Source organism: Diplotaxodon limnothrissa, linkage group LG7 (genome assembly GCF_057381915.1).
Source record: "Diplotaxodon limnothrissa isolate DT_005_m linkage group LG7, D_limnothrissa_male_GT1.1, whole genome shotgun sequence".
Lineage (NCBI taxonomy): Eukaryota > Metazoa > Chordata > Actinopteri > Cichliformes > Cichlidae > Diplotaxodon > Diplotaxodon limnothrissa.
Window position 1 is genome coordinate 54,034,325 of NC_140602.1, and position 26,511 is coordinate 54,060,835.

Consider the following 26,511-nt stretch of genomic DNA (forward strand, 5'->3'; position numbering starts at 1 on the left):
AACTGGTCGCCACAGACGGCTGCCCCTCCCCAAGCCTGGGTCTGTCAGCGGTTTCTTCCTGTTAAAAGGGAGTTTTTTCCTTCCAACTGTTGCCAAATGCATTCTCACAGGGTGTAACCTGATTGTTGGGATTTTCTGTTATTTTGGTGTCTTTACCTTAAAATATAAAGCGCCTCGATCCAGATGGGAAGCCTACGCAGACAGTTAGCAGCCTAGTTAGCACGTAGCTGTCACTCAAAGCAGCCACACCCATGTCAATCTAACCCTAAACCTTAATAAAATATAAACATGACAGTTAGTTTGCAGTTTGTTTGCACATCAGTGTCAGCTTCACTTTACCGCTCATTTAAAACAAGCTCATGACATTAACAAAGCTTGGTTGTAGAGCAGATATCAGCAGGTTAGGATGGGGACGAATAAGAACGTCACGTTTCTCCTCCAACTGATGAGGAAGCTGTAATATTGGAATTTTTTCCCGGGTCTTACTGTGTTCATGTGCATTCACAGGAGAAGCGCATAGCATCACTGGATGCTGCCAACGCCCGTCTGATGAGCGCTCTCAGCCAGCTGAAGGAGCGCTACAACATGCAGACGCGCAACGGCATCTCCCCCACCAACCCCACCAAACTGCAGATCACGGAAAACGGAGAATTTAGGAACAGCAGCAACTGCTAAGAAAGACCCGGCGTCTGCCCCGAGCGAGAGTTGACCGCCCGAGCGTGTACAGCTGTTCAGCGCGTGGATGTCTACGTGCATACGTGGATGCATGTCTGTTTGAAAGACTGCGAGACTGCAGGCGTGTGCGTGCGTGAGTCTGTTTTATAAGCCAGACGTTTCCTTTTTTTCTTTTGTTTTGTTTTGTTGGAGACAGTGTAGGAGTGAGGGCGCCACTCTTTTGAGGGGCCAGCCAGAAAAGGCAGAACTTCAACGCTGACGGACAGATCACCAGACGGCCTTCATTTATGAGGGTGATGGCCAGAGGAGGTGGGGCGGAGCTTGTGTGTATATATAGAACTCGAAGCTGTTTGCCAATGGACGCACGTAGTTTGCTGGGACAATTCACGCCGCTGTCAAAGCCTGGGACGAACCACTATATACCCAAACACAGTGACGACCGCCAGACACGATCACCCTCGCAACCCTCCTCTCTCGTTCTTCTTCTCGTCCTTCTTGATGACCAGGTGGATCCACTTCAAAACCAACAGCACGTACTGAGGATTATCACTTTAGTTTCTCGAGAGGATTTTACTAGTGCTTTATTTTAAAGAACCAAATAAGAGCTTATTAAAAGAAAATTGATATTTTTAATCCAAAACAATCTACGTTTCCCTTTCCGCTGCCGAGTGTGTGTTCCTGAGCATCCCCTGACCAACCCCCTCCCCACCCCCCTCCTTTCCCTACGTAGTGCACTTTGCGAACAGCTATTGGTACATGAAAGGCCTTAAGTAAGGAACACACCTCGACTTTCTCCCACATCTCCCCAGCAGCTTTTTTTCTGCAAAAAAACAAACAAAAAAAAAAGTTATACTGGCACAACTCATACTGTGGATTTGTAAAGAAACAAACGTGTTACAGATGTATTATAAACACTTAACTAAATGAATTCTATGTGATACTATATTCATGAAATTTTAAATAGATGTATGCAGTTTTTTTTCCTTCTATAGATTATACACACATATACCTATATTTGATAATCTCAAATATAAAAGCAGCCCTTTATTTCCGAGTTTTATTTTTCTTCTCTTCCGATGGAAAGACTGTCGCGTGTAGCTTGCTTTGGAGCCCTGGAGAGAGGGAGGCCACGCTGCCGAGCAGTCACGAGCACCTCGGTCGTCCTTCAGAGTAATCCCACGACGCGTAACCCTTTACATACGGCGCGAGAGACGGGAGCGATCTGGTCTCACCCGGTGCTCATCGCTGCTCTTGAAGGCAAAGATTATCAATCACGAGTTCTGTGCGTGGTCTTTTTCTGATTTTCTCTAGTTGCACAAGAGCTATTGAGAGATGCGCTTAAACGCGCTCGCTCATACTATACACTGGACTGATGAGCCGTTACAAGGCGCGCCCCCTACACCCCCAGTCCTGACATTTTTTGCGCTCTCGATGCTTTATTTGTCCGTGGTTATGAAGTATGCTGCATCCAAACTGTGATCCCAGTGACATCATCGTTGTCTCGCTTTTTTTTTTTTTTCCTTCTCCCCCCTCTTACTCCCACCTTTCTTTATCTTGTTCTTCTGAATGTGAAGATGCTAACTCACAGTTGGTCTTAACACAGGGTTTGGTCCTTTTAATCCCTCCATCCATCCCAACCATCTCTGTATTTTGGATATTTTTGTAGCTGTTTTTCTCACTCTGTAACAAACTATACATCAAGCGTGAGGCCGCGCATGCTTCATCCTTGCTCTATAGCCAATAGTAGCGTCACCATTTGTTTTCTCTGATTGCTAGCTGAACGATGATGATGGTGATGATGATGATGACGAGAGGCTTTTTTCAGACATGACGTGAATATATGATGTGTAACTGAGTGTATTAAAAGGCTGGGCAGCCTGGGATAGTGTAAATAAAATGCTCACACTATTTTTACCTAATGTTAACAGAGCTTTTTGTAAATGTATCTTGTGCTCAGACTCTGCTGTACCATTATGGATACTGTAAATATGAAACAGCTCAGTCAAGTCATCTGTCCTCATTGGGTAGAACTATACAATCAAATTTAACCTTTCAGTGTTCTCTGTTTAAAGTTGTTGGTTTCTTTTGTATTTAGAGTGTGTTATTGCTAGCCAAAAAAAAAAAAATAAGTAGGAGTTTGACTCTTGGGATGTACTTCTTCATTGGTTACAGGCCAAGTCGAGTCCAGTCTCGAGATTCAAAAGCACAATCCTGTATTTCTCATCAGTCTAGCTCTATGCACTTTTACGTTCAGTGGTTGATGTTTGTAATTAGCTTTTTTTTTTTTTTGGTTGTTGTTTTTTCAGGTGATTAAAAATGTGGCAAAGTTTAAAATTGAAGTAAGGGATTTTTATGATATGGCGAATTCACAACATTTTGTATGAGATTCTCAACGATGTGACCCCTCCTTCTCTGAACCAGAACAAATTGCCTCAGACTGATGAGTTCACACGACCTTTCACGTCTCACCCGACGTCTAACTGCCTGTAGAAATATCTGCATAGGTGAAAGTCAGACTGTGTCACTTTGACAAGTAGAAACAGCTCTTCAATTTAGATAGCAATAAATACGCTGCGTACTGTTTTCATTGGTAGCATTTGCTGACTGTTTGGTACCATTAGCAAATTTTTTGGCACATTTTACGGTTAAAGGCACATTAGTGAGTCTGTTTTCAGACTGGTGCACTGGTGTTACTGTTAGTACAGAGGTCAACAGTGGGGTTCTGGAAGTAAGAATCTCATTCATATTCTCCTCAGAGATTTTGATTATGAGATATATCATAACCCAATAAGTATTATCCATCAAGGAAGGAAGAAGGATCAAATTGTTTTTTAGTTGTTTTTTTTTTTTTTTTGTTTTTTGTTTTTTTTTTTTAAAGCTCTTTGATGGGGAAGCGGAGATTTGGGAGTTCTTTCACTCTTAAAAGTAACTATGTACAGTCAGTCTTTTACAGTGTTTTTTGAGCCACATCATCTTTTTACAGTTATATGGCTTGGTTCAAGGCTTAAAACTCTTCATATAAGGATTTCCTGAAACATCACTGGAGAAAATGAATGGGAATTCACTTCTGGAACCAGAGCCATTAAAATCATGGGCGACACTGTTGCGCTCGATAGCTTAGCATTTCTGCTAAATGCTCGACTGTTTAAAACTCTACTATTTGGCTAATTACTTTACATGGAGCCCATTAAAGGGAAAAAAATAAATTTGATAATATGTCATTAAGGCAGATTTTATAGAGTAACTAAGAATAACTTTGATACAGTTTTTCTTTCATAGGTTTGGGCATTAGCATATATAAAAGATATAACACACAAGATTACAATTAGCTAATGTTTGCAGGTCAGTTTTACAAAAAAGGTACCGTACTGATCAGTAGCTTTGCACTGGCACTAAATCACCATGAAGTTGAGGGATATTTGTTATTTGACCAAATTATTTGGAATTTTGGTGTTAAAAAATATAGTATGTAGCTTAGCATTTTAGCAACTAGTAAGATATGTACCAGTAACTAGCTTAATAGCATTAGCTATTCTGAATTAAGAAATAGCTCATGCTTTTTAGCAAAAAAACAAACAAACGTATTTTAGCAGTTTACCTGTAGCTGTTAAACTATGAAAGTCACATAGTCTCACTTTGAAGTTTACAATAGTTACACTGATACAACCTTGCCACATTTATCCCACCAGTACTTCTTAAACAGATACAAGTAGAAGAGGCATTGCAGTTTTTGGTTTATAATTCGACTCCTCATGTTTCAGTTTTGTTTTGTGTTGGTTTTTTGTTGTTGTTGTTTTGTTTTTTTTATGGTCTACTTTTATAAATCAGGAAACCATGAGGTCTCTCTTCACACACAGTTCAGCCAATCCGACTAAAGATGAATTGAAATATAAAGCTATAAATAAAGTAAGAGATGTTGTATGTTTTCTATTATCTTGTAGAAAATACTTTTGTAAGTATGTTGAAAGTATAAAGTATTTGCTGGATTCTGCTTCCTTTGACGACAGTGACAAAACAATAATGTACAGAGGAGTTTGTGTTGACAAAATGTGGCTGTGCAATTTATGTACATTTGCAACTAGACCTATTAAAGTTTTATTTAGCTATTTTAAAATCGTGTGCCTTTCTGTCTTTTGTCTCATCGCCTCACACGTGCTGGTATCCATCACACTTATTCTGCTTCTCTGATAGAATAAATGGAGCTTAGTTTGACAGTGTAACAGATGAATCACGTGTTCATTAAATACTCAGGCAGGCTGTGATAGATGACAAACAGCTAGAGAGAACATATGCTCAGTAGCAGGGTCCAAAGGCAAAGGCAGCTTTTTTTTGTGGAAGTACAGTTTAAGTAGTGTCTGTTTCGCTCAGCAAGTCTGACCTACATACTGCCTGATTGTCATTCCCCACATCGGGTAAAAAATTAAAACAGGCCTGAAGCTTGTAGCAATTTTGTTGAAATTCCTGTAAAGTGAGCTGAAAATTATATTTTTTAAAAAAAACCCTCATAACTGTTCTAAGTGCAACAGAAAGAAAATAGAAATGTACTTTGAAAATATTCAAATTGTATTAGGTTTATTTGTAACAGCCAACCACACGAACTGGTGTGTTTTACAGGAAAGGCCTTCTTGTTCTCTGTGAAGCTCACTTATTTCTTTGCCCAAGTGGAACAAGTGTCTCCCTGCAGCAAAGGCACATGTTTAGCATGTCAGGCTTCTAAAAACTCTAAACTACAAAAAAAAGCATTATTACTACTAATAACTAGAGATGGCACGATACCACTTTTTTTTATGTCCGATACCGATATGAATCCGATATAGTGTTTTTTTTAATCAAAACGTTTTTTTAATATCTTGCTGCATTTTGTATAAGTTTATACCCAAGTTTAAATAAATAACAACACTAAAGCTATTCTGTTATACCTGTATGTAAAAAATACACTGTGTCCAAAATATGTCATAGTTCAGCAACACTGATCAATCTAATAAACTTAAACCTGCACCATCCTCCCTATTCTGGTATTTTAAAGAGTACTTAGCAGAAATATTAAGCAACCTAACTAATAGGGTTGCAAACTCCCAGCAAAAAAAAAAATAGGGAACCACCCCCCACCCTCCACCTCATGATGCTTAATCGATCTAATCAAATTTAATTTGATGCAGGGGGGAAAAATGCACAGAAATAACTTATTTTTCAAGAATAATTAAATAGATTCAACATCTTTCTTCAACAGAATTGCAGAATTCACAGATGGTACTTTCACAAAGGAAAAAGTACTATAGCTTACTAGGGTATATTAGACTTAACAGTTACTATATACAGTAATGGACTTCTATACATCAGATTAAAACTTTGGGTGTCAGATAATTATTTATTAAAAGCTAGACATTTTAAATGAGAATAAGAAAGAAAAGTATGTCTTTGTGTCCCCTTTTCCCTGTTAATGCCCTATCGGCCCCCCTGGCTAAACTTTGCTAGATCCGCCCCTGCACAGTTACCAGCCGTCAGCTACGCAGAAAATGATCCTGGTGTAGAAAGTAATATTAAATAAATTCTAACAACAGCTTATCAAGGTTAAATGTGCTGCTGTTGTTCAGCCGCTGGTTTCCTCTTTCTGGTGCAAAATGGGCCAAAAACAAAGAAGAGAGACGGACTCACGACAGAAAAGCCGATCAGCTGATCATTAAGCAGTTTCACGATTGAAGTAGCAGCAGGAGAGAGAGAGAGAGAGAGAAGAGGCAGTCGCTCCACATGTCTGTTGTTAAGCTTAACATGGGAATGCTTTACAGACATTCAGAGATGATGTTATACACTTACTTTACTTCTCTCTGGGATCACTTTCTCTGAGATGAAATGCTGGTTTGGTAGCTACGCTACAAATACACACAGCTGCTCTATCACGTGCTACAGTTATGAGCCGAGTTACGCTGTGTAGCAAGTTTTGTGAGGTCCTTTATTGATATTTAATGGATCGGATTACATTTTTTATTTCTCGCCGATATCCGATCCAGTAATTTGGGTCAGTATCGGACCGATACCGATAGGTAATATCGGATCGGTCCATCTACTAATGACTAGCCTTACCGGTGCCCAGTGGTCAGATTCAGGATTCAAAGATACCAAAAGTTGAAAAAACACAGTCACCTGCTTCAGATGAGATGGTTTCCCGTCCAATGCGGAGTGCATACATCATTTCCCCTTCAATCCAGTTTTGATCTAACTAAAATGCTTCATCAAAAAAAAAAAAAACAGACACTTCCTGGATATTGCACAGTGGATCAAAATCTGCCCAGATTTTTCTGTATTCATAATAACTTTAATTTTGAAAATCACAGCTAGGAGCTCGTGGAAGATCCTGAATCCAGCAACCAGCTGGGGCTTTTCTGTGTGGAGTTCTCCCTGCGTCTGTGGGGTTCTCTCCAGTACCTGGCTCTTTGCCACAGTCCAAAGACATGCACATTGAGCTAAACTGGTGTCTTTCTGTGTTCCTCACAATCATCTGGCAACCTAACCATACCCTATGCTAATGGTTGGGATTTCCTAGCTAATTAGCGCAACATACTGAAAATTGCCAAAGATAATACAGTTTGACAGACTTAAAATAGTACTGTTTCACCAACAAAGTGATTCCCAAAGAGCTATGAGCTGAAAATGTGGCATTTTCCAGCATGGTGTGCACTGTGTCATTAAAAACTTGAGGAAGTACAAGACAAAAAGAAGTAAAAGAAGTAGCTAACCTTAAAAAAACAACAAACAAACAAAGCTCCAATTGATGCATCTGGTGTTAAGGAAAGGAAATGGAGAAAAGGCTGAAGTTGTGTGATTATTTGTGTTTCATATACCATTACTTCCATTTATATTTGAACATTTGAATAATACCCTGCATCGATTCTCAATTTGTCTAGCAAAATATAAAAAAAAATGAGGGGTGCCACAAGATTTTTGCACGGTACTGTATGTGACGAGCCTTTTCATTTTATAAACGAGAAACCCACAGGCTGGTCTTAACACAGAACAACAACTAACAAAGCAAGCACAGAGTGATGAACTTGAATTTAAAGATATAATTGTAGTGACACTCTTCCAATCTGTGCTTTTACACACACCAACTGGGGTCATGAGCAAGCGCTTCGGAGCACCGCTGGTTATTAGCAGCAGCGACAAAAGAACCGTGATGACTAAAGATGGCGGAGCTGCAGCATCAGCTGGCACTGGCAGCCTCTGCAACAGAAGGTCGGGGAAACATTGGCAGATGGCTGTGCTGCGAAACAGATCTGCCGTCTTAAGGCGAGTAAAAAGCGAGCCGTTTTTAAATTCATCCATCAGCCTCGTTGAAGACGGCGGCGTAAACAACTCAGAGTGCCAACCCCGGTGCCATTATGTGCGACAAATGGTGCCCTTTAATGAGCTCACAGGTGAATTCGCTCATAGGTGCTATAACAATAGCGCACACACGAGTCGTACATTAATATCAGGTCGTTATCACGGCCGCACGAACCCACACATCTCCAGTTCAAAGAGCAAAATGTGTTTATTTCGTTTGATAGTGTTATCAATACATGTCATTCATGTTATGTGCCAGTGTTTAATAACTCATACATCTACTTCACATCATGAATACAGTAAATAAGTTAGCCCTACAGTATGTGTAGCAGAAATCTCTTAAATATTTAGTTCAGTCTGTTTTCCACAAGCTGCCACACTGCACTTCTTTCATTGGTTTAGTAATTTTAGCATAAAAGAAAAAGACAAGCGACCTTCCAGCAGCAGCTGCCATGTTACTCTGGAATTATGAGGCATTCGGTTTTCTAACCAAATCTCATTTAAGAATCTGTGAAACATTTTCGCCATGCAATTATTTCTAGACATCTACGTCCAATGGCAGTTGTGTGGCTACATTCTAAAGAACATAATGGCTGGAGGTCTTGCGGCTGCCTGACTGGAATAGCTGCTTGAACTGAAAGAGGATAAGTGGCCGCGCGGCCCTTTTTCCCTTTGAATACTTATTCACTTAACTCGTCGCTAATGGGCTCGTGGAAGGCGCACAGCTGAGCCGCTCACTGTCAACAGGCTTTCGCCGCTAAGCTAAATGCAAATAAATACAGCGGTGACCACACACGCGCACACACACAAGTTCAAACAGTGAGCGCACAAATGCCCAGTCACGTCCATTTCTGTGCAAAAGTAATATAGCTGAAATATTTGCTGTGCAAATTCAAGAACATAATACACTGAGGATTCTCCCTTTTCCTTATTTTATGTGTGATGTGTGGAGCGTCTAATGTTATCCCTGAAAAGAAAGTTTGTTTTACCATAAGGGTTACCAGACAAATGTGAAAGGGAGGCATATAGCTGCCTTCTAGAATCAGTAAGTCAATTAAAAGCAGCCATTTCCTCCTCCTGACCGGATCGTGTTCTTCATATATGATCCTACCGGGAGGATGGGAGGAAATGCACCGACCTCCTTATATCTTCTTCCATTTCCATTCAAACAACCCCCTGCGGGCATCTTCCTCCTCTGAAGAAAAAGCAATCAGTAAGAGAACAGTGCTCCTGCGAGTCAGCCAGCAGGGCATCGGCTCGTCCTTCTCTGGGGCTGCAGAGGAGGGGTGGACACCTAACTCCTCTGCTCCTGTGGAGAATGCTAAAGGCAGTGTTTGGGGGGGGTTGGATGACTAGTTCCCTCTCATCAGTTCTCCACATTTGCTCTGAGCGAGCGTGGCTTGAATCTTTGATGCCGGTAGTCCTGGCTGGCCGCCCTTCGGAGGGGAGCCGGAGAGCTGAGCTGAGGGTTGGCGAGGCACGGCGCCTGAGTTTTGACGGTTCGCGGCAGCGCCCTGCTGCAGCTCAGAGAGCGCCTCTCCTCGACGCCCGACTGAGGCCCGAGCTGAGACTCGCACAGCTCCAGCAGTGACACTACCTGCTCCCTCAGTGCCAGGGATTTGAACCTGCGAGCTGCCAAGTAGAAAAAGGCTTCGACGAACGCCTGCAAGCCCATCCCTGTGAAGCAGAAGGCCAGGTTCATTAAGTCAGTAATTTCATACTGCTACTAGGTGATAAACTAGCAATTCTAACACAAAGAAGAGCTTGACATTTCCCTAAAGAACCTTAGCAGCTTTATGAAGATCAAAGCATTTTTTTGTTCAGCAACTATGAAACCGCTGTGAGTTAGATTAGCTTAGCAAAAAGATGGGAAAGAACTGAGGAAAGCTAGTCTGGATTTGTCCAAAGGTAACAAAATCTACCTGTCACCACCTCTAAAGGGCCCTAATTACCTTGGCTGTTATGTAAAGACCTGCCAGCGACGTGGAACACATGGGCAGATGAAGAAGCTTCTAATGATCCAAACTGTTCTGACAAAAAATATCAAGCTGGGTTGTTAACAAGGCGTTTGATTGCACATTAGAACAGAGAGCGGGGCTTTGACCGAGGTCTGTGCTTCTGTTTAAGCCAGATAGAATTATAATTTTACACAACTTTCACTTTTCACTTTTTCAGTCGAGACCTTCGGCCCACAGTTAATGAATGTTGAAATGTTTGCTGTCACAGTCACAGTTCTTTAAAAAAAAATGGTTGACTCATTGTGTAATGTAACAGTCCTACAATGGTCTTATCGTTATGAAGGTTAGAGTATTCAGCGTTTGCTCCAATGACATTTTATAGTCTTACAGGCCTGGAGACTGGTTGCCGACCCCCTAGCAACCACCAATCTCTAGGTAAAAGTGTATTCCCTGACCTGGTGAGTGTTTGCTGGAAGGTTGCTGGGAGGTGTTAGTGTGAGGCTGGTTGAAAAGGCATAAAGGCTTGTAGTTGCTTTGCTCGCTGGCAGGTTGCCATGGTCGCCCTGGGTTTGTGTTAAAGACCCCAATGTGGTCTGCAAAGACTACTACTACTTGCCAAGCGGTAGCAAAGCTATGAAAAGTGGGAAATAAACTTGAAACAGAGATTGTTCGCCTTAAAAGTGAAACCTGCACCTTTTGAAAAGTGTTGACGCAACAAAGGGACAACTTTTACTTTGAAGGCACAGATTCTTCATTTCCAGTTTCTGCTGCACTTCTTTCAAGTTTCACTGCAGCTCAGAGAGAAAATGCTGAGGTTCTGCAGGCAAGTCAGCATCTTCCATGCAAACTATGGGCAACAGAGGCAATCTGCTAGCTACTATAGCACTCCCTTAGAGACCAATTTAACCTGGTGTAAACCCCTAGCAACCACCTGCTAACCAATCATGTAATACACATTTTAGCAACTGGAGGCTGCCAGGGGTCACCAGCCAGTGAGGCCTCACGCCTGAATTACGTTTCTACGGTGAATCTATGGCATAGCCTATGCAAGAGGATGACACCATTGCCACATTTATACTTCCACAGTTTTGTACTTGTAAGGATTTACAGTAAGTGTTGGGACATCTCTACGATCATTAACATTAACAGGGTGAACAAAGTGTATTAACAGTAATGCAATACAACGTCTGAATATCATTCTCTTAGATTTGAACGATATCATCTAAACCTTGAAAGTGGATATTTTACAGTAGTTTGTAGGTTGAGTAGAACAACTTATATATGTAATCATAACACATAAGAAATGTTTGTTGTACCCTTGAAGAGGCTGGCATCATTTTCTAAAGCATAACTCAGTTAAATGATTTAATGAGACGAGAGGAAAGTCCAACCTCCATCTCTGAAGACTCTCACTTGAATTTTAGGTTTTACAGATTTTTCTACTTTCTCTGTTCTCCACCTAGAAATCGAAGAGATCCATAGTGCAAGAAAACATTTAGATGTAATTTTTTTAATTTGTCGCATATCCCAAGTCTAACTGGAATAGATATATTTGTGAATTCTAAGTTTTATCCCAGTTCTTGGTCCATTACAAGTCCTCCAGTGCACCCACACACACACAATAACAGACGCTGACTCCAGCCTTCCTGAATACGTATGAGCTTATTCTAAATTCAGTCCACAATCTCCTCCGTACAGGCCCCTCCATGCTCGTCCATGTGATCTCCATCCATCCGCTCCGCCTCGCAAACATTCCTCGGAAGGTGCAACGTCTGAATACTTCATGTCGGGTAGTCTTCTCCATTGTCACAGTGTGATCTTTGCTCATTTCAATTACAGTGTCAGAGGAAATCTGACAAAGAATGACAAGCAATTATCTCCAAGCACAGTATTTGCGCCGAGTCTCGAGGACACCCGTGCTCTCTGTCCTCCACATATTTTTTCCCTTTGTGATAATTTATTGTGCGTTTGTGAGTATGGCGTTACCTGCTTCTCTGGAGTCGGGCGTCGCGCCTGACCAGCGGCGTGTGATGTCTATGTAGAGGATGTCCACTGAAGCCATTGTGAAGTTGCTGCCACTTAGTTTACAAGTCCTGAAAAACATTACAGGAAATCTAAAATAAGCTCCATAATGCAATTCTTAGCTTACAAACACATCGTGTGGTTGCTCTGAAACCTGTAGAAAGCATTCAACATTCATGCTTCCTTTAAATAAATGAAGGGAGATTCAAAGACCACAACCACTGAATGTTAGATTCCAGCCTTGCTCCTTAGATATGGAAAAATATTGATCTCAAATTTATTTATATATATATATATTTATATTATGTAAAGCATATCATCGAAATTCCAGATTTGCAGTTTTATGTTGAGAAGCATGAATTGTGCAAGATTTACCCTAAAGCAGTTTTCCACAGCACGGTGAACCCCCTTTGGCATCTTTCCTCCTGCATGACTCGCCTCTCTGGGATTCTCTCTTCATGTCACTTATTAACCTCTTTAGTTGGGAGATGTTCCACCAGGTTCTTTTGTTAGCACCACACAACTCTTCAGTCATTTGTTGCCCACGTTCCAACACTGCTGAATCACTGTATGTGACTTTATTTACATACAGCTTACATGGGCAGTTATGTATAAAGAAACACATGTACTTTTATAACAATAAGCACTGAGTGTGTTAACCTTCAGCAGCTCATTCTCTAGACAATCCTTTCTTTAAAGACAGAACAAATTTTGGGGTCAACTTAACCACAAGGCAGATATGTAATGTAAAAGCGAGGTCAGAGGTCAAATGTAAAAAGGTATTTAGATTGTGATATCAGAATCCCCATATACCCGTATCACTTCCTGTGTATTACCAATGCAAACAGAGGCAGCAGGACTGTAAGCATAGTTTTAAAGATGAAAGAGATTTTTGAAACTTTGCCTTATTTGACCTTAAAGAGGTCAGAAGTCCAAAGAAACATGATATTTAGATTCAACCATCCATCATTCCCTACATGCCTATATGCTGTCAATGCAAACAATGGCAGTGAGAAACAGTTTTAAATAGCTCTATATAGCATTATTATCACTCTGACCTTCAGATCGATCACTCTATTGATTTTGAAGGAGAGGTCAGAGGTTAAATGTCACATATTAATTAAAATCTTTATTCTGTACTTTATATAGCTTGACAATACACACCACGCTTGTAAGAATCATAAGTTATAAGGCCTTGTGTCAATTTTCTACCAATAAATCATTAAGTTGACTTTGAAGACGTTGGTGGATTTAAGACACATTTTAATGGATTGTAAGAGGTGCCCGCTGTACACCCCTACAAAGCTTCATGAGGATCAGAAAGAATGGCACACAATCAAACACCGCCAAAAACATAACCTCCTTGGTGGTAGTAATAAATAATAGTACCTACCTGATGAAGGTCCGAAAGGCAGTGGGGCCAAGGCGCATGTTGCCCTTCACACCAAGGAAGCGTATGAAGAGAGCTGCGATTCGCTCCACTAGCCGCAGGTAGTTGAACTGCTTGGAGTACTTTGGGTAGACCTGCTTCAGACACAGCGAAGGCAAAGTTCCCGTTTCATCTTGGCTCTTCTCTTGTGTTTCTTCTTCCATGGGAATCTCTTCTCCTTGTTCAAACCCACCGGCCCTCTGTTGGGGACTGTTGGTGTAGAGTAACAGGAAAAAAACAAAGAAAAGCAAAACAGCTTTAATTTAAATTAATGAACGGATTCATTTTCAAGCTTGGTGAACATTAAACCAACAAGGTGCAGATACAAGAAAGAGATTCAAAACGAAAAGGTTGATTTCATATTGACGAAAAAGTTGATACTTGTCACTAAATTTGGAAAAGCAAATAAGTTAAATGGTCCAGACAGGATTGGTCGTTTGATAGAAGCAACATGAGACTCATCCTCCACCGGGCTATACACTGTTCTCTATTACTCAGTAAAAACATCAACTCAATTTCAACCTTAGGTGATGGACGAGCTGTGCTTTTAGAAGTTCATTTATGATGCTTTGAATTAAGCAGACCAACATAAAAGCACTCATACCAGTTTACTTAAAGTGACCAAAAGAAGTCTGTGAACCTTTGATTCAGTCCATCGACCTCCTGTTACACAAAAGCTGGATCAGAAAACAGTGTACTGAAGTGCTTCCATGCAAGCAATGCAGTACCACCTTGTTATCAACATACAGACTAAAAACAGCCTGAATAGCCTGCATGTTGCTTTATAACACCGGTAATTAAGCTGCAATTCAATTTTATTTATACAGCGCCAAACCACAACAACAGTCCCCTCGAAGGTCTGTATATTGGAAGGTAAAGACTCTACAGAGAAAACACCAGCAATCAAACCACCCACAATGAACAAGCAGTTGGTGACAGTGGGAAGGAAAAACTTAACAGGAAGAAACCTCTGGCAGAAGCAGGCTCAGGGAGGAGCTGCCATCTCATTAGGGGTGAGGGGGGGAGACAGGAAAAAGACACACTGTGGAAAAATGGTCCATTAATGGTCAAAACTTTAAAAGAGCAGAATCCTGAACATGAGTTTTTTCCACTGCTAATGCACGTTCAAGGTGCCCAATATTTTATCAGATGAAAACAAAGCTGCCTTTTTTCAGAAAACAAGTGACACCAAGACTAATCCGTCTACTTTAAAATCTCACATCCTTCTGCTTGTCAGACGAAACAATGAATATATGAATATTAGATAAATGGAAAACTGTGATGGATAATGGTACTATTTTTTTAATTCTCTGTTATAAAGATAATCCTTAGGGAGAGAAAAAAAGTCAGCTATGCTTAGTTACCATGCTGCAAATTCAAAATCCGTCATGTCATGTTTTCTCCATTTTACTGTCACTCTGTCCCTTCTACCAGCTATCCCACTGTAATATTCCTGAGGGACAGGATGCCTTTTACAGGGAATTAACGTAAACTGCAAGGATTGTGCGTTTCTGTCCTTTTTTGGGTGTGTACACACTGTGCTTGATTGACAACTTCCCTCCTCTCACCTGGCAGGTCAGAACAAATTATACCTTCATCATTCTTTTTTGGAACATGAAGTGCTGCGACCTTAAAACACCCCTATAAAAGAAACTTAACTAAAAGCCAGAATAAGTAAAGAACACCTGTGCGAGTTTGCAGCAGGGGCTAAAAGCACAACTGCAATCGTGCACATGTGCATCAAGAAACGCATACAACAAAAGGCAACACTCAAGGGGATAAGAACACCGCCGACTTTTTATGAGGCCGCTTCGTTCTCCATGAATTAGTAAGCAGTGTGAATGGCACTGAGCGAGCGCTGCTGAATGTTTAATAGAATCAATCATCCCTCGAAGCCAGGACGCCACCCACATCTATTTAGACAGGACAGGCTCTGCTAAAAACGGACACGTCTTCAACAGAAGCTGACAAGCAGACAGACAGTGAGGCGAATGTCTACAAACATTCCTGCAGAGGGAGAGAAAAGCTGATGGGTGGTGAAGGAGAAAAGGTGAAGAATGGGAGGTTTTTAAAAAAAGACACACAGAAGGCAAAGCGTATGTACCCAATTTGTTGTCATTAACTGACAATGGGAACCTTTTTTATCTTGATGTGTGTGTGTGTGTGTGTGTGTGTGTGTGTGTGTGTGTGTGTGTGTGTGTGTGTGTGTCCGAGGTGTTCCCAGTAGGAAAGCTGGAGAAAAAGCCTCAACTTTAAACACAATTCACTTCCCTCAATCTTTCTTTCCTTTTATGCAGATGATGCTTTTCTAATAATGTGCCTCGCCCGCTATTTTAGGTATGGCCACAGATCTCACTTTTTTTTTTTTTTTTGTTCTCGCTGCACTCACCTTTCATAATGGCTCATAAATCACTCTCAGAGACATCATACATAGGATTAATGAGCTGGGGGAGAGAAGTGCATGTCTGAGAGTCACTGATAGCATCACCCAGTTCTTCTTAGAATTCCTCATTTATCTCCTCGCCCTTCTCTCCAAAATGCCATTTACCCCCCCTCCTCCCTCCACCGCCAACTATTCTGCCATTTCATATTTGCTTTATCTCTCTTCTATAAGCCTGCCTCGATCATTTAAACAGCAACACAGCTTTTGGGGTATTTTTTTAACTCAGCTGCTGCTCTTTAGCGCGTGTGCCTGGTCAGCTCCCCCCGTCATTTCACTTCATTTTAAACCAGTAAAATTCATACTTGGCTGAATTCAGTCTGAACTCTGTGTTCTGACTGACTGGATCTCATCCATCCCACTGCAGACCAGCTGTCAGCAAACACAATGCACGTATTTTCTTATTGGCAGACCATCTGTGCAGTAAACAGATTACTTAACCTGCCATAACAATGTTTGTGCTCCAGAAAGACTGCTTGTTAATAAATCTCAAATTCTGCAGAATTTTAGAAAAAGAGAAAGAGAGCGAGTTCCCTCTGCTAAAACACTAAATCTGTATGAAGCAGAAAGGATTTCTCTAACAAACCTATAATCCACTAGATCCCTGAGATTTTTAATTTTGAGTAACTGTGACTTCAAAAACTACAAAATACCAGCCAAACCATGATTAATTCCTAGTTCTTAATGTCCATAAGTATATTACTCCTAATGCCGCTTTAGACTTTTTATCCAGCATCATAAATAACAGTTTAACTGGGTTCTGGCAAAAGCACTGGAATAAGTATTATCGGATACTGGAGCACCTGCATAGTCAGTGTACAGTCATAGATCAGATTTGACCCGTTCAATGCATTTTACTTTAGCAGGACTTTCTCCTGTTACACTGACTAACTGTTTAGTTCCACATCTGTCCACTCGAGTAGCTCGAGACACCAACCGTCTGCCACCTACAATCCACATCTTGCGTCAGTTGATCTCAATAGGTCACATGATAGGGTGAGACAAGGTCACAGCAGTTTCAACCGAAACCTCTGCAGATAATGACCCACACCCTTTGTCACAGCTTGGTTCATGATCAATAGTGAGTCAACGTCTGCCTTAAGGGACAACTTCCACTAGGGTTTAAATACGTGGGACTTTCCACCATTTGGTCTTAGAAGCGTCTCGGATGAGAGCTGAAACATCTTCAAGAAATGTAAAGAAGTTCAGTCGCTTTTCTTTCCAAGCTTCTTAGACTACCATGACCTGGATGACTGAGAACCTACACAGACATACTGCCATTTAATGTGTTTGTTTAGTTTGTTTAAATCACAGCAATCGCACTGTGTGGAGCTGAATGATTAAAGAGTTCCGTTTTTGATTACATTTTTCGGCGCTGAGCCAATCTAACGGCTAATTTAATAAACATTAGCAATGGCTAGTTGGGACATGCTTACCATTACTCTCTTCAACCACAAGACTTTGTCACCATTTGCACAGCTGACAGAACAATTCCCTGTAATCACAACGTAACTTAAAGATACTCTGAATCTTCTTGCTTCCTTTTAATTATGCACCATGGTTGGATAACTGCTGTTAAAATAATCACGTGCTTAAATAAAATATCAGGATTATTTTATTACGTTTTCTTTGGTGCTGATTTGAGATATCTTTTCTGAGATGTACTTAATAATTTACTTACAACTTTGTTACTGGTACCCAGCTGCATGCACATACTATTATGTGAAGTTCTAAGGGTTCTGAGCCAATATAAAACAAGCAATAATGTGCAAAAGTCTTGACCCACCCCTCTCTTTTCTTTGCTAGGAAAATGGGAAGTATGTGCAGCACTTTACTGAAGTGGAAATACAGCATATAAGGCAAAAACAGCACAATTCTAACAATATTAATCAATATTTGGTATGACCACCTTTACTCTTGAGCACAGGCACATACGCGTCTCTTAGGCAAATTTTCTTCTCTTTTCTTTTAGTCTTCAGGAATATCCCACACTGCTACAATAGTGCTCCATTTCATTATTTTTGTATCCAGGTATGCTTTTACTGCACTCACAGTATATTTGGGATCATTGCTGCACTAAGGGATGAAGTGGATTCATAACTCCATTAGATCTGTTGCCACTGATTTTCAGTCCAGTTCTCATCTAATTTGGCGTAACCTCAGCCAAGGACATGACTTTCAGATACTGCTCATCTTCTGCAGATAGTCTTTTATTCCCCCAACTTCTTTTGTCCTTCACTTTTCCAGTTTCCTCAAATTCTTTAAGGACACACTGAACACCATGCTGAGATATGCCGCATTATTAGCTGATAGCTCTTTGGAAATCACCTTGTTGGTGCTTTTTATACTTAAATGTTTCATAAATTAGTGTTCAGTGACCTAACAAAAAAAAGAGATAGAGTAAAAAAAGCATTCATTCGGAGCTGGTCAGGTACAAAGACTCGACTGAAAATGAGTGATGAAGCAGCCAAAGTCCAAAGAAAAACTTTGCAAGATCTTCAAAAAGCCTGGAGAACTATTGCTCAAGAGTACTCTAAAAATAACAAAAATAGAGCAATGCATGGGAATCTAAGATTAAATTTAAAATAGGCAAATCACATTAACATGTTAGTGGTCATGACTTTAGTAGTTATGTGGGCAATGTGCCTAACCAGATCTTTTTAACGTGCACAACAAAGCAGAATTTCCGATAAAGAAAATAATCTGAGGAGGAGAGTAAAGAAAAAAAGGTGATGGAAGGATGGGCAAAGTGAGAAAAAACGGAAGAAATTGAGATGGTGGCCGAACAGAAGCTGTAAATCCTATTGTCATAAAAGAAAAACAGACTGAGGGTGAGAAAACAAAAAAAAAATAAAAACCTAATGTAGGAGGAGATTTATTGTCAGGCACCACACAGGGCCAGTCAGCCAGAGAGAGATTGAGCCACCAGACTCGTACAGTAATGTGTGAATTTCCACCACGGCTCAGCTGAATTTAATTTTTCCATTTAACAAGCTTAGGGAGAGCTGTTGAGCAGTGCAGAGCAGGACTCCGAGGAGGGATGGGAAGAGTGAGATATCATGTCCTTAAAAAGTGAACATGCAGACAAGAATGCAAGGACTTCAGGCTTTGCATGCGTCTGTATGTGTGTGTGTGTGTGTGTGTGTGTGTGTGTGTGTGTGTGTGTGTGTGTGTGTGTGTCCGAGGTGTTCCCAGTAGGAATGCTGGAGAAAAAGCCTCAACTTTAAACACAATTAACTTCAGGCAAGTCTATATATTTACACTGTGGGTTTCTTGTGGCCTGGATCCATTAGACGCAGAGTGTCCCTGATCACGCCCACTTTGACCTCTTCATCCACCGGACTGGGAACATATTCAAAAACTCCGGGTGCCACCTAAAAAATGCAAGTACTGCTTACAGCAAAAAGAAATAAGAGGCTTTAAAATATGATGATGTTGCTGCTGACATTTCACTCTTACCTCCTGCTCATGCTCGATTCTCATACTAGGGTTGGAGTTGACTTCTAACAGTACGGGCTTTAGGTTCTTCATGAGCAAGATGTCAAAGCCTAATATCTGAAACACACCCACAGAATGTCAGCAACATACTTTCTATACCGTATATATTTAAAATTCTCAAATATATACAAATAATGAGGATTGATGAAAAGGTCATTAAGGCTTAAGAAAATATCTACGTGTGATCAATATAAAGTGGATCTTATCTGATTATTTTATTTATTGTATAATTACTTGGAAGCACGTGGGTCCTGGTTTGCCGGGTGGTATGTCAGCCTGGTAGTAGACTCTAAGTTCAGGCACCACGGCGATGACAGTCTTGATGACAAGGGCGATGATGTCCGACCACACCCTCTTGATGTCGACACCTTTAGCTGCTAATCTGTACAGCACGCTGGAGAGAGTGCGCTTGCTGCCGGTGCTCTGGCTGTCTGAGTGCACGAAGTTGCTGCTGTGGACGTTGAGCGAGTAGTTTGTCAGGTGCATGAAGACGTGGCTAAGATTCTTCTGACTTGGCTCCTTCACAGAAACACACAAAAAGACGAAACGAAGAAAAACAAAAAGAAAAGAACAAAATTTGTTACCTTTAAGGTCACGGCTTCACAGCACAGTTTGCTGACACCATCGTGGCTACCTGATACAGCTCGGTGCAAAAACGTGTCAGTCCCTCTTTGGCAATGTAGATCTCCAACGGCTCCAAGGACTTTATAAGAACGTAGAGCCGGATATCGAACTTAAGTTTGTCAATAAGTAACGGCTTTTGGATGTACTCCTGGACTACGCCCTGTTTGGCCTGCGAACCCGTCATGAGCTTGAGGTCACTAGGGTCACGGATGAGGTAGATACCGTCCCCCTGAGAGCCCCCATCTGGTTTGACAATGAAAGTGGGATTCACTGTAGCATCCTTCTCTTTCACCATGTGAATCTGCAGCAGAGGGAAAAGGTACACCAGTGAGTGTGAGTCAAGGAAGTTTAAACATGTTTCTATTGTTGATGCTGTATCAAAACAGCCTGTTGAAAGACCACACGAACTGGGAACGTAACAACTTGTTATGAAACACATAGAACCTGTAGAAAACGGTTATTGTTCACCGTCTCAGCAGCAGTAGCAACAGATAGGTGGAGAAAAGTTGTAAATTATTCAGGTGTTTCTTTTTGTGAAATATACACTGCTCACAAATTTTAGAAAAAATATTTGTCTTTTCTATACTGATATGGACTGGTTAATGAGTCGGGAATGAAAGGATTGCACATTGTTTCTTCATCCTCTAAGAACTGCCTACATAATCTCACCACACTGCCGTGCACCAGCAGGAACCCGGGATCCAGTGCACCAACCTTACAATGGGCCAAAAGATTTCATTCCTGTCCCTGGTAGAGGTCTGTGAGTTCCACCATGGATATGCCTCCCCAGACCATCACTGTCCCACCACCAAACATGCTGTTACAGGCAGCATCACGTTCTCTATCGCTTCAACAGACCCTTTCGCGTCTGTCAGATGGGCTCAGGGGGAACCTACACTCATCTGTGAAAAGTACAGGGCACCAGTGTTGGACCTGCCAATTCTGGTACTCTATGCAAATACCAATCGGGCTCCATGATGTTGGGCTATGGCACTATAGGACATCGGGCCCTCAGGCCACCTTCATGAAGTCTGTTTCTGATTGACTGTTCAAAGACATTCACACCAATGGTCTGCTGGAGGTCATTTGTTCTTCCTGGCATAAAGGAGCAGATACCCGTCCTGCTCATGGGTTAAGGACCTTCTACGACCATGTCCAGCTTCCTGGAAACCCTTGAGGCAATGGTACGTATTGCTAGGATGTGCCATCCTCTGTGGGGTTCATGTTACCAGTAGTGATACTGGCCCTGGCCAAATGCAAAATTCATGGAAAAAACATAAAACACAGTCAGAAAAGATGAAGAGGGGGAAAATATCAGTGGCCTCCACTGTCTCATTGTTGCCCCTCTAGTGCATCTGTTGTTAATTTCATTAGCACCAAAGCAGCTCAAACTGATTAATAACCCCCCTCTGCTACTTAAATGACCAGATCAATACTCCACAAGTTTAACTGACCTGATGCTATACTCTGATTAAACAGTGTTCCCTTAATTTTCTATAAGCAGTGCAGTTAAATAAATTCATTATCTTAACTTGCAGCTGCACAGGAAGTAGCAATCAAAGATTTGGTTAATCTGAGGTTTACAAACAACTCACATTTCACTCGCTGGGCCCACGTCCTCATTTTAGGTTTGACACCGTTTTAGTAGATAAAGGTGGATGGCTTAAACATGAATTGAGCTGTGGTTTGGGGAAGGCCTCGAAGGGGACTGGCGGCGGCTCCCGGGCCTGGCAGATCCCCGTGTACCAAATAGAAGTGAAGAAGTGGAAGAAGTGAAAAGGGGAGGGAAGGTGGGGCATGTAAACAAGAACGAACACCTTGTAAAACTGGGGGATCATATATAGATAAAAACCGGAAGGAACGTGTTTGGAGGCGTGGTCCCACTCGTGAAATTCAGATACTTTATCTCCATTTACCTGCATTACCGATCCTTTCACCTCTACCTAAAAGATGAATATTCAGTCTTTCAGTGAATTATTATTTGTCTTCACTATACATTTGTCTTCAGCCTGATTTGTTTTATAATACTGAGTCATGGCCTAAAGGTTTTACAATAAGATAAAAAGCAATATTCTGGTGCCCTCTGCTGGACATAACATACAGTTGCAATCAAATCTCAATTAGAAGAACTGACCACGTATTCATCTGAATACATCATCAATCTATTTTAATATTTTGGAAGAAAATACAACTTTTTTGTAATTAGATATTCCTGTAAATCTTAATATTGCATAAACAGTACATGCAGATAATAAAACACACATTTTTATTTACAAAACCAATAAAAATATGAGTAGACTACATAAGATCAGCATCTGTGTTCATCATTTGGACTAACTTGGAGAACTTGAAAGAAACACTGAGTCATCCATGAGTGAACCAATCATCTATATTTGTATTTTAAAGCCATTCCCAAAAGGTAAATAAGACTCATTTCAATAAATTTATTGAGGTCATTGCTGCTGTGTTTGGACTCACTTTGTAGGACACCTGGTGCACTAAAATTAATACAGCTACTGCTACACTTATCACTGGTATGCTTCTACAAGGCCTGCTGTGGTCTGCCTTTGCAGCTGACTCAACCTACCCATTTAACAATTTGACTTGCTCTCATTTTGACCAACATCTAGTTTTGGTTTATGGTAATAACAGCTCATCTGTCTCTTTTAGCTTTATTATTAACACAAGCAAACTAAATTGCCCCCTTGCTTCTTATTTCAAACAAGACACTATTATTGCTGCTTCCCCACATGAGAAGAGGTTTCTGGACTCAATTTACCAGATTAAAGTATAAACATTATATCTTGGAAGAACTCCAATTTCCGTTTCTCACCTTTTGTCATCATATTCACATGACTTTAGCTCACTGAAATAAGCTAGCCACACATAGCTTCCATGTTTCCCCATCAATAGTTACACAGAAAAACAGTTAAAGACGCTTAACAAGGGTTTTCATATCCAGTGTCATCATTTTTATTTGTGTCAATTTTCTTTAATTTATTTTGAACGTACCTGTGTGGTAAACTGTTGGTACTCCTCAGGCAGGATCCAGGAACGGGGATAGAAGTCGTATTCTTCTGGGAACAACTCCTGCATAGTCCGAACTGCTCTGCTGAGGTTGATCTTTCGCAGCATTTCGATCATTCCTGCACGGACAGTTTTACATAAGAAACTGAATACACGATTGGCACGATTTACACTCACTGGTCACTTTGTTAGGTGCACCTCCTCAACTGCTCATTAACACCAATATCTAACTAGCCAATCGCATGGGAGCAAATCAGTGCATTCAGTCATATAGACAGCCAGGTAAAGAAAGGTGATTTTAATCATTTTCCAACACAGTTTTGAGCTGATCGGAAGGCAATGAACTCAAATCACTAGTTACAACCAAGGTATGCAGAAGAACATCCCTGTACGCACTAAATGCAGCAGAAGACCACAACATGTGGCATTTGTGTAAGCTAAGAACACGAAACTGAAGCTAAAATTGCGTTCAACAAAATTGGACAACAGTAGGTTGAAAAAACGTCGCCTGGTCTGATGAGTCAAAGACATCCACCCCAGTGACCTGCTGGAGGTCAGAATTTGGTGTAAACACCATGAAAACACGTATCAATCCTGGTTCATATCAAGTTCAAGCTGTTGCTGGTGGTGTAATGGTGTGGGGAATATTTTCTTAGCACTCTTTGGGCACCACAGCCTACCTGAGTATTCTCGCTGACCATGTCCAGCCTGTTATTACCACCATTTACCCACCTTCTGGTGCCTGCTTCCAGCAGGATAAAGCTTCATGTCATAAACCTCAAATATCCTCAAACTGGTTTCTTGAACGAGAAAATGAGTTCAGTGTACTCAAACAGCAATGTGGACCAATCTCTCTGAGGAGTATTTCCAGCACGTTGTTGACAGTGAGTGTAAACTGTTCAGTAAATGTAGCCAGTTTCACAATAAGCAGAATGATTGCAGAGAAGGACTATTAACCATTTTAACAACCCTTGTTGGCTCAGAATAAAGTGCCTGGGGTAATGTAGGACAACACTATAACCTGGTTATGATAACAGAATCCTGAATCCATACTGCAATAAATAATATGCGATTTGCTGCAGGTGGTAGCAAGATAAGAAGAGGTGAGAGGAAGAATCTGTGAAATACCTGGGAACTTGTTGACCTGCCCTGAGACGATATTTTCATTGTCATGAAAGGAAACGCCGTGCCAGTAGATATCACAGGCTGTTCGCCTTCCTAAAGGAAACTGAGGGGGGGGAAAGCAAGAAAGAACAGTGAAAGGGAGACATAGCAGAGGGCTGAAAACATACAGAATGATGAGAACAGTTCATTAAGGAACTCGTGTTTGCAAACAAGAACAAAGGCTAATCTACTCAGGACATTAGGAAGGTGTTTTGTCCTCGCAGTGAACCGAGAAAACGGGGCTAATCTTGCCCAAAGATGGCAGGTAAGTGCGTGTTATGTTGTGAAGAGCTGGGAAAGAGGAGGAGAAGTGATACTATAAAGAGGATTTACACAGCGAGGAAATCCTGCTGGCACAGGGTAAAGGACAGTTTAGTCCTTTACACCTCATCTGCTCACTCTCACGCACACACTCCAAACCACACAGAAGCCACCCAGCAGAGGTGTGGGGAATCCATCCAGATATTAATAATAGTAGATAGTAGCAGTATTAGTACACACCAGTGCTGGTATTGGTATTGGATTGACGCTAACATGATAGATTGATACTTTGTTTGTATCCTCAGTATGTAGCCCACTGAATTGTGTTACATAAATAGTTTTTTTGGAAATGAAAAAATACACCTCAAACATGCACTATGAAAAATGTCTAAAACCTTTTGTATTGACTTGACAAAAGCCAACTTTATAAGTTAAAAGTATCGGTATTGACAGTGGTATCAGCAATACTGGCCATGTATTTATTTTTATATAAAATCTGCAGTATCGCACAGCACTACCTAAAAAAGCTACATAAAAGCAATATAAACAAACAATCAGTCTGAGAATGAATTATGTGCACAATCTTTAGTTTTTCAGCCCTTAAACTCTCAGCTTTTTATACTTGTGATACAACTTTAGTTAATAGGAGAGTTATTCTCTCACCACTATTAAATGTGAATTAAAAAAATAAAGCTGTACAAAAACTGTAGATAAACTTAAAATCTTAGAATTATCCAAAAGTCATCTGCCATATTATCCATGTAGACAACAGCACGACTCAACACTGAATTTGCTCTCCACTGTCTGCGTCCTACATTCAGGAACGCTCAAATAAATAGTTTATTGTAAAGATTCCTCACAGCTGTTAAATCAAACACACATTTTAGAGCTGGCAAGTTCAAAGTATTGTAACGATGGTTAAGTGTTATTGTACATGTTGGTTATCTTTGCACACTGTTGTTGTTCCTTTAAGATTCATGTTTGGTTGGGCTGCAGGAAGTAGGGAGGGTGGTGTGGAGGAAGGGGTGGGGGGACCTGGGTTCTGTGTTGTGTGGGTGCCAGGCTGAAGAGAGGTGTAGCACGAGGGCGCTCTCCCCTGAGTTAGCAACCCGCTTGCTTATGTGCCGAATAAACGGACAAACTGAGACCCAACCGTCTGGTTCTTGTGAACGTTACATTGGTGTCAGAAGTGAAGAAAGAAAAAAGAACCCCAGAACGCCCGACACCCTGTTGCTGGCGACGCTTGCCGTTACGAGACGAGGATGTTGCCGGGCAGGATTAAGAAGGAGACGGAGGAGAGGGAGGTTCGTCCGCGCTCGCCCGCCCATGGAGTGAGGGAAACGGCGCTGCGGCTGTCTGCCGAGGCTGGATTTTCTCCAGGTTTGACTAGGCTCGGGAACTGTTCGCACAGCGGCCGCGATTCCGGCGGGAAGGAGTCGACCTCGCTTGGCGCGCCGTCACGTGATGTAAACAAACATGGCGGCGCCCAGCAAGCTGCAGCGCATATAAAAACGCCTAAGTTCAGCGGCAAGACGCCATGGGAAGTGTTTATCGCACAGTTCGAGCTGTTAGCTGTTGCAGCTGGCTGGTCTGAGGAACATAAAGCTCTCCAGTTGGCTTTGTGCCTGTGTGAGGATGCAGCTGCATGCCTGCTGCTGCTAACCGAGGAGCAGAGGGGAGATTATAATGCTCTGGTCGGAGCACTTCAGAGGCGCTTCGGGCAGTATAACCAACCAGTGCTGCTGAGGTCGGAGTTCCACAACAGACGCAGATTGCCAGGTGAGCCCCTCCGCATTTTGGCCCATGAAGTCGAGTGCCTTTGCCGGAGGGCGTATGACAGCATGCCACCATCAGTGCAGGCGGAGTTAGCTCGGGACCAGTTCCTGCAGGCCCTGAGCCCTAAAGAGCTCCGTATGCAAACTCAGCTTGCTCGGCCGGCCACACTCAGTGCAGCCCTGGAGCTAGCGTTGGAGAGGGAGATGCTTGCGGGATCCTCTGGGGGCGCTGATGACGCACACGTGGTGAGGGCTGTGTCAGCACCTGTGGAACAGACGGAGACGCCAGCGGGCCTGTGCAGTTTGGTGCAGGCGGCT

The 26,511-nt window shown here is 41.6% G+C and overlaps 2 protein-coding genes across 6 annotated transcripts in view; one reads left to right on the forward strand and one right to left on the reverse strand.

Moving 5' to 3' along the window:
• LOC146629228 (disabled homolog 2-interacting protein-like) overlaps window positions 1-3,494 on the forward strand; it is a 173,372-nt gene extending 169,878 nt beyond the window's left edge. For all 5 annotated transcript variants that reach the window (XM_085359925.1, XM_085359926.1, XM_085359922.1 and 2 more), the window contains one exon: window positions 508-3,494. In XM_085359925.1, coding sequence (XP_085216051.1) covers window positions 508-675 — 168 coding nt within the window. In that variant the 3' untranslated portion in view covers window positions 676-3,494. The remainder of the gene's footprint in view (window positions 1-507) is intronic.
• A 4,677-nt stretch (window positions 3,495-8,171) lies between these two features.
• ttll11 (tubulin tyrosine ligase-like family, member 11) overlaps window positions 8,172-26,511 on the reverse strand; it is a 28,528-nt gene continuing 10,188 nt past the window's right edge. Inside the window, exons 2-10 of the mRNA XM_085358436.1 lie at window positions 24,122-24,221; window positions 22,979-23,112; window positions 19,977-20,267; window positions 19,577-19,861; window positions 19,304-19,399; window positions 19,106-19,218; window positions 13,369-13,614; window positions 11,940-12,046; window positions 8,172-9,672 (exon numbers count right to left, since the gene is read on the reverse strand). Coding sequence (XP_085214562.1) covers window positions 9,362-9,672; window positions 11,940-12,046; window positions 13,369-13,614; window positions 19,106-19,218; window positions 19,304-19,399; window positions 19,577-19,861; window positions 19,977-20,267; window positions 22,979-23,112; window positions 24,122-24,221 — 1,683 coding nt within the window. The 3' untranslated portion in view covers window positions 8,172-9,361. The remainder of the gene's footprint in view (window positions 9,673-11,939; window positions 12,047-13,368; window positions 13,615-19,105; window positions 19,219-19,303; window positions 19,400-19,576; window positions 19,862-19,976; window positions 20,268-22,978; window positions 23,113-24,121; window positions 24,222-26,511) is intronic.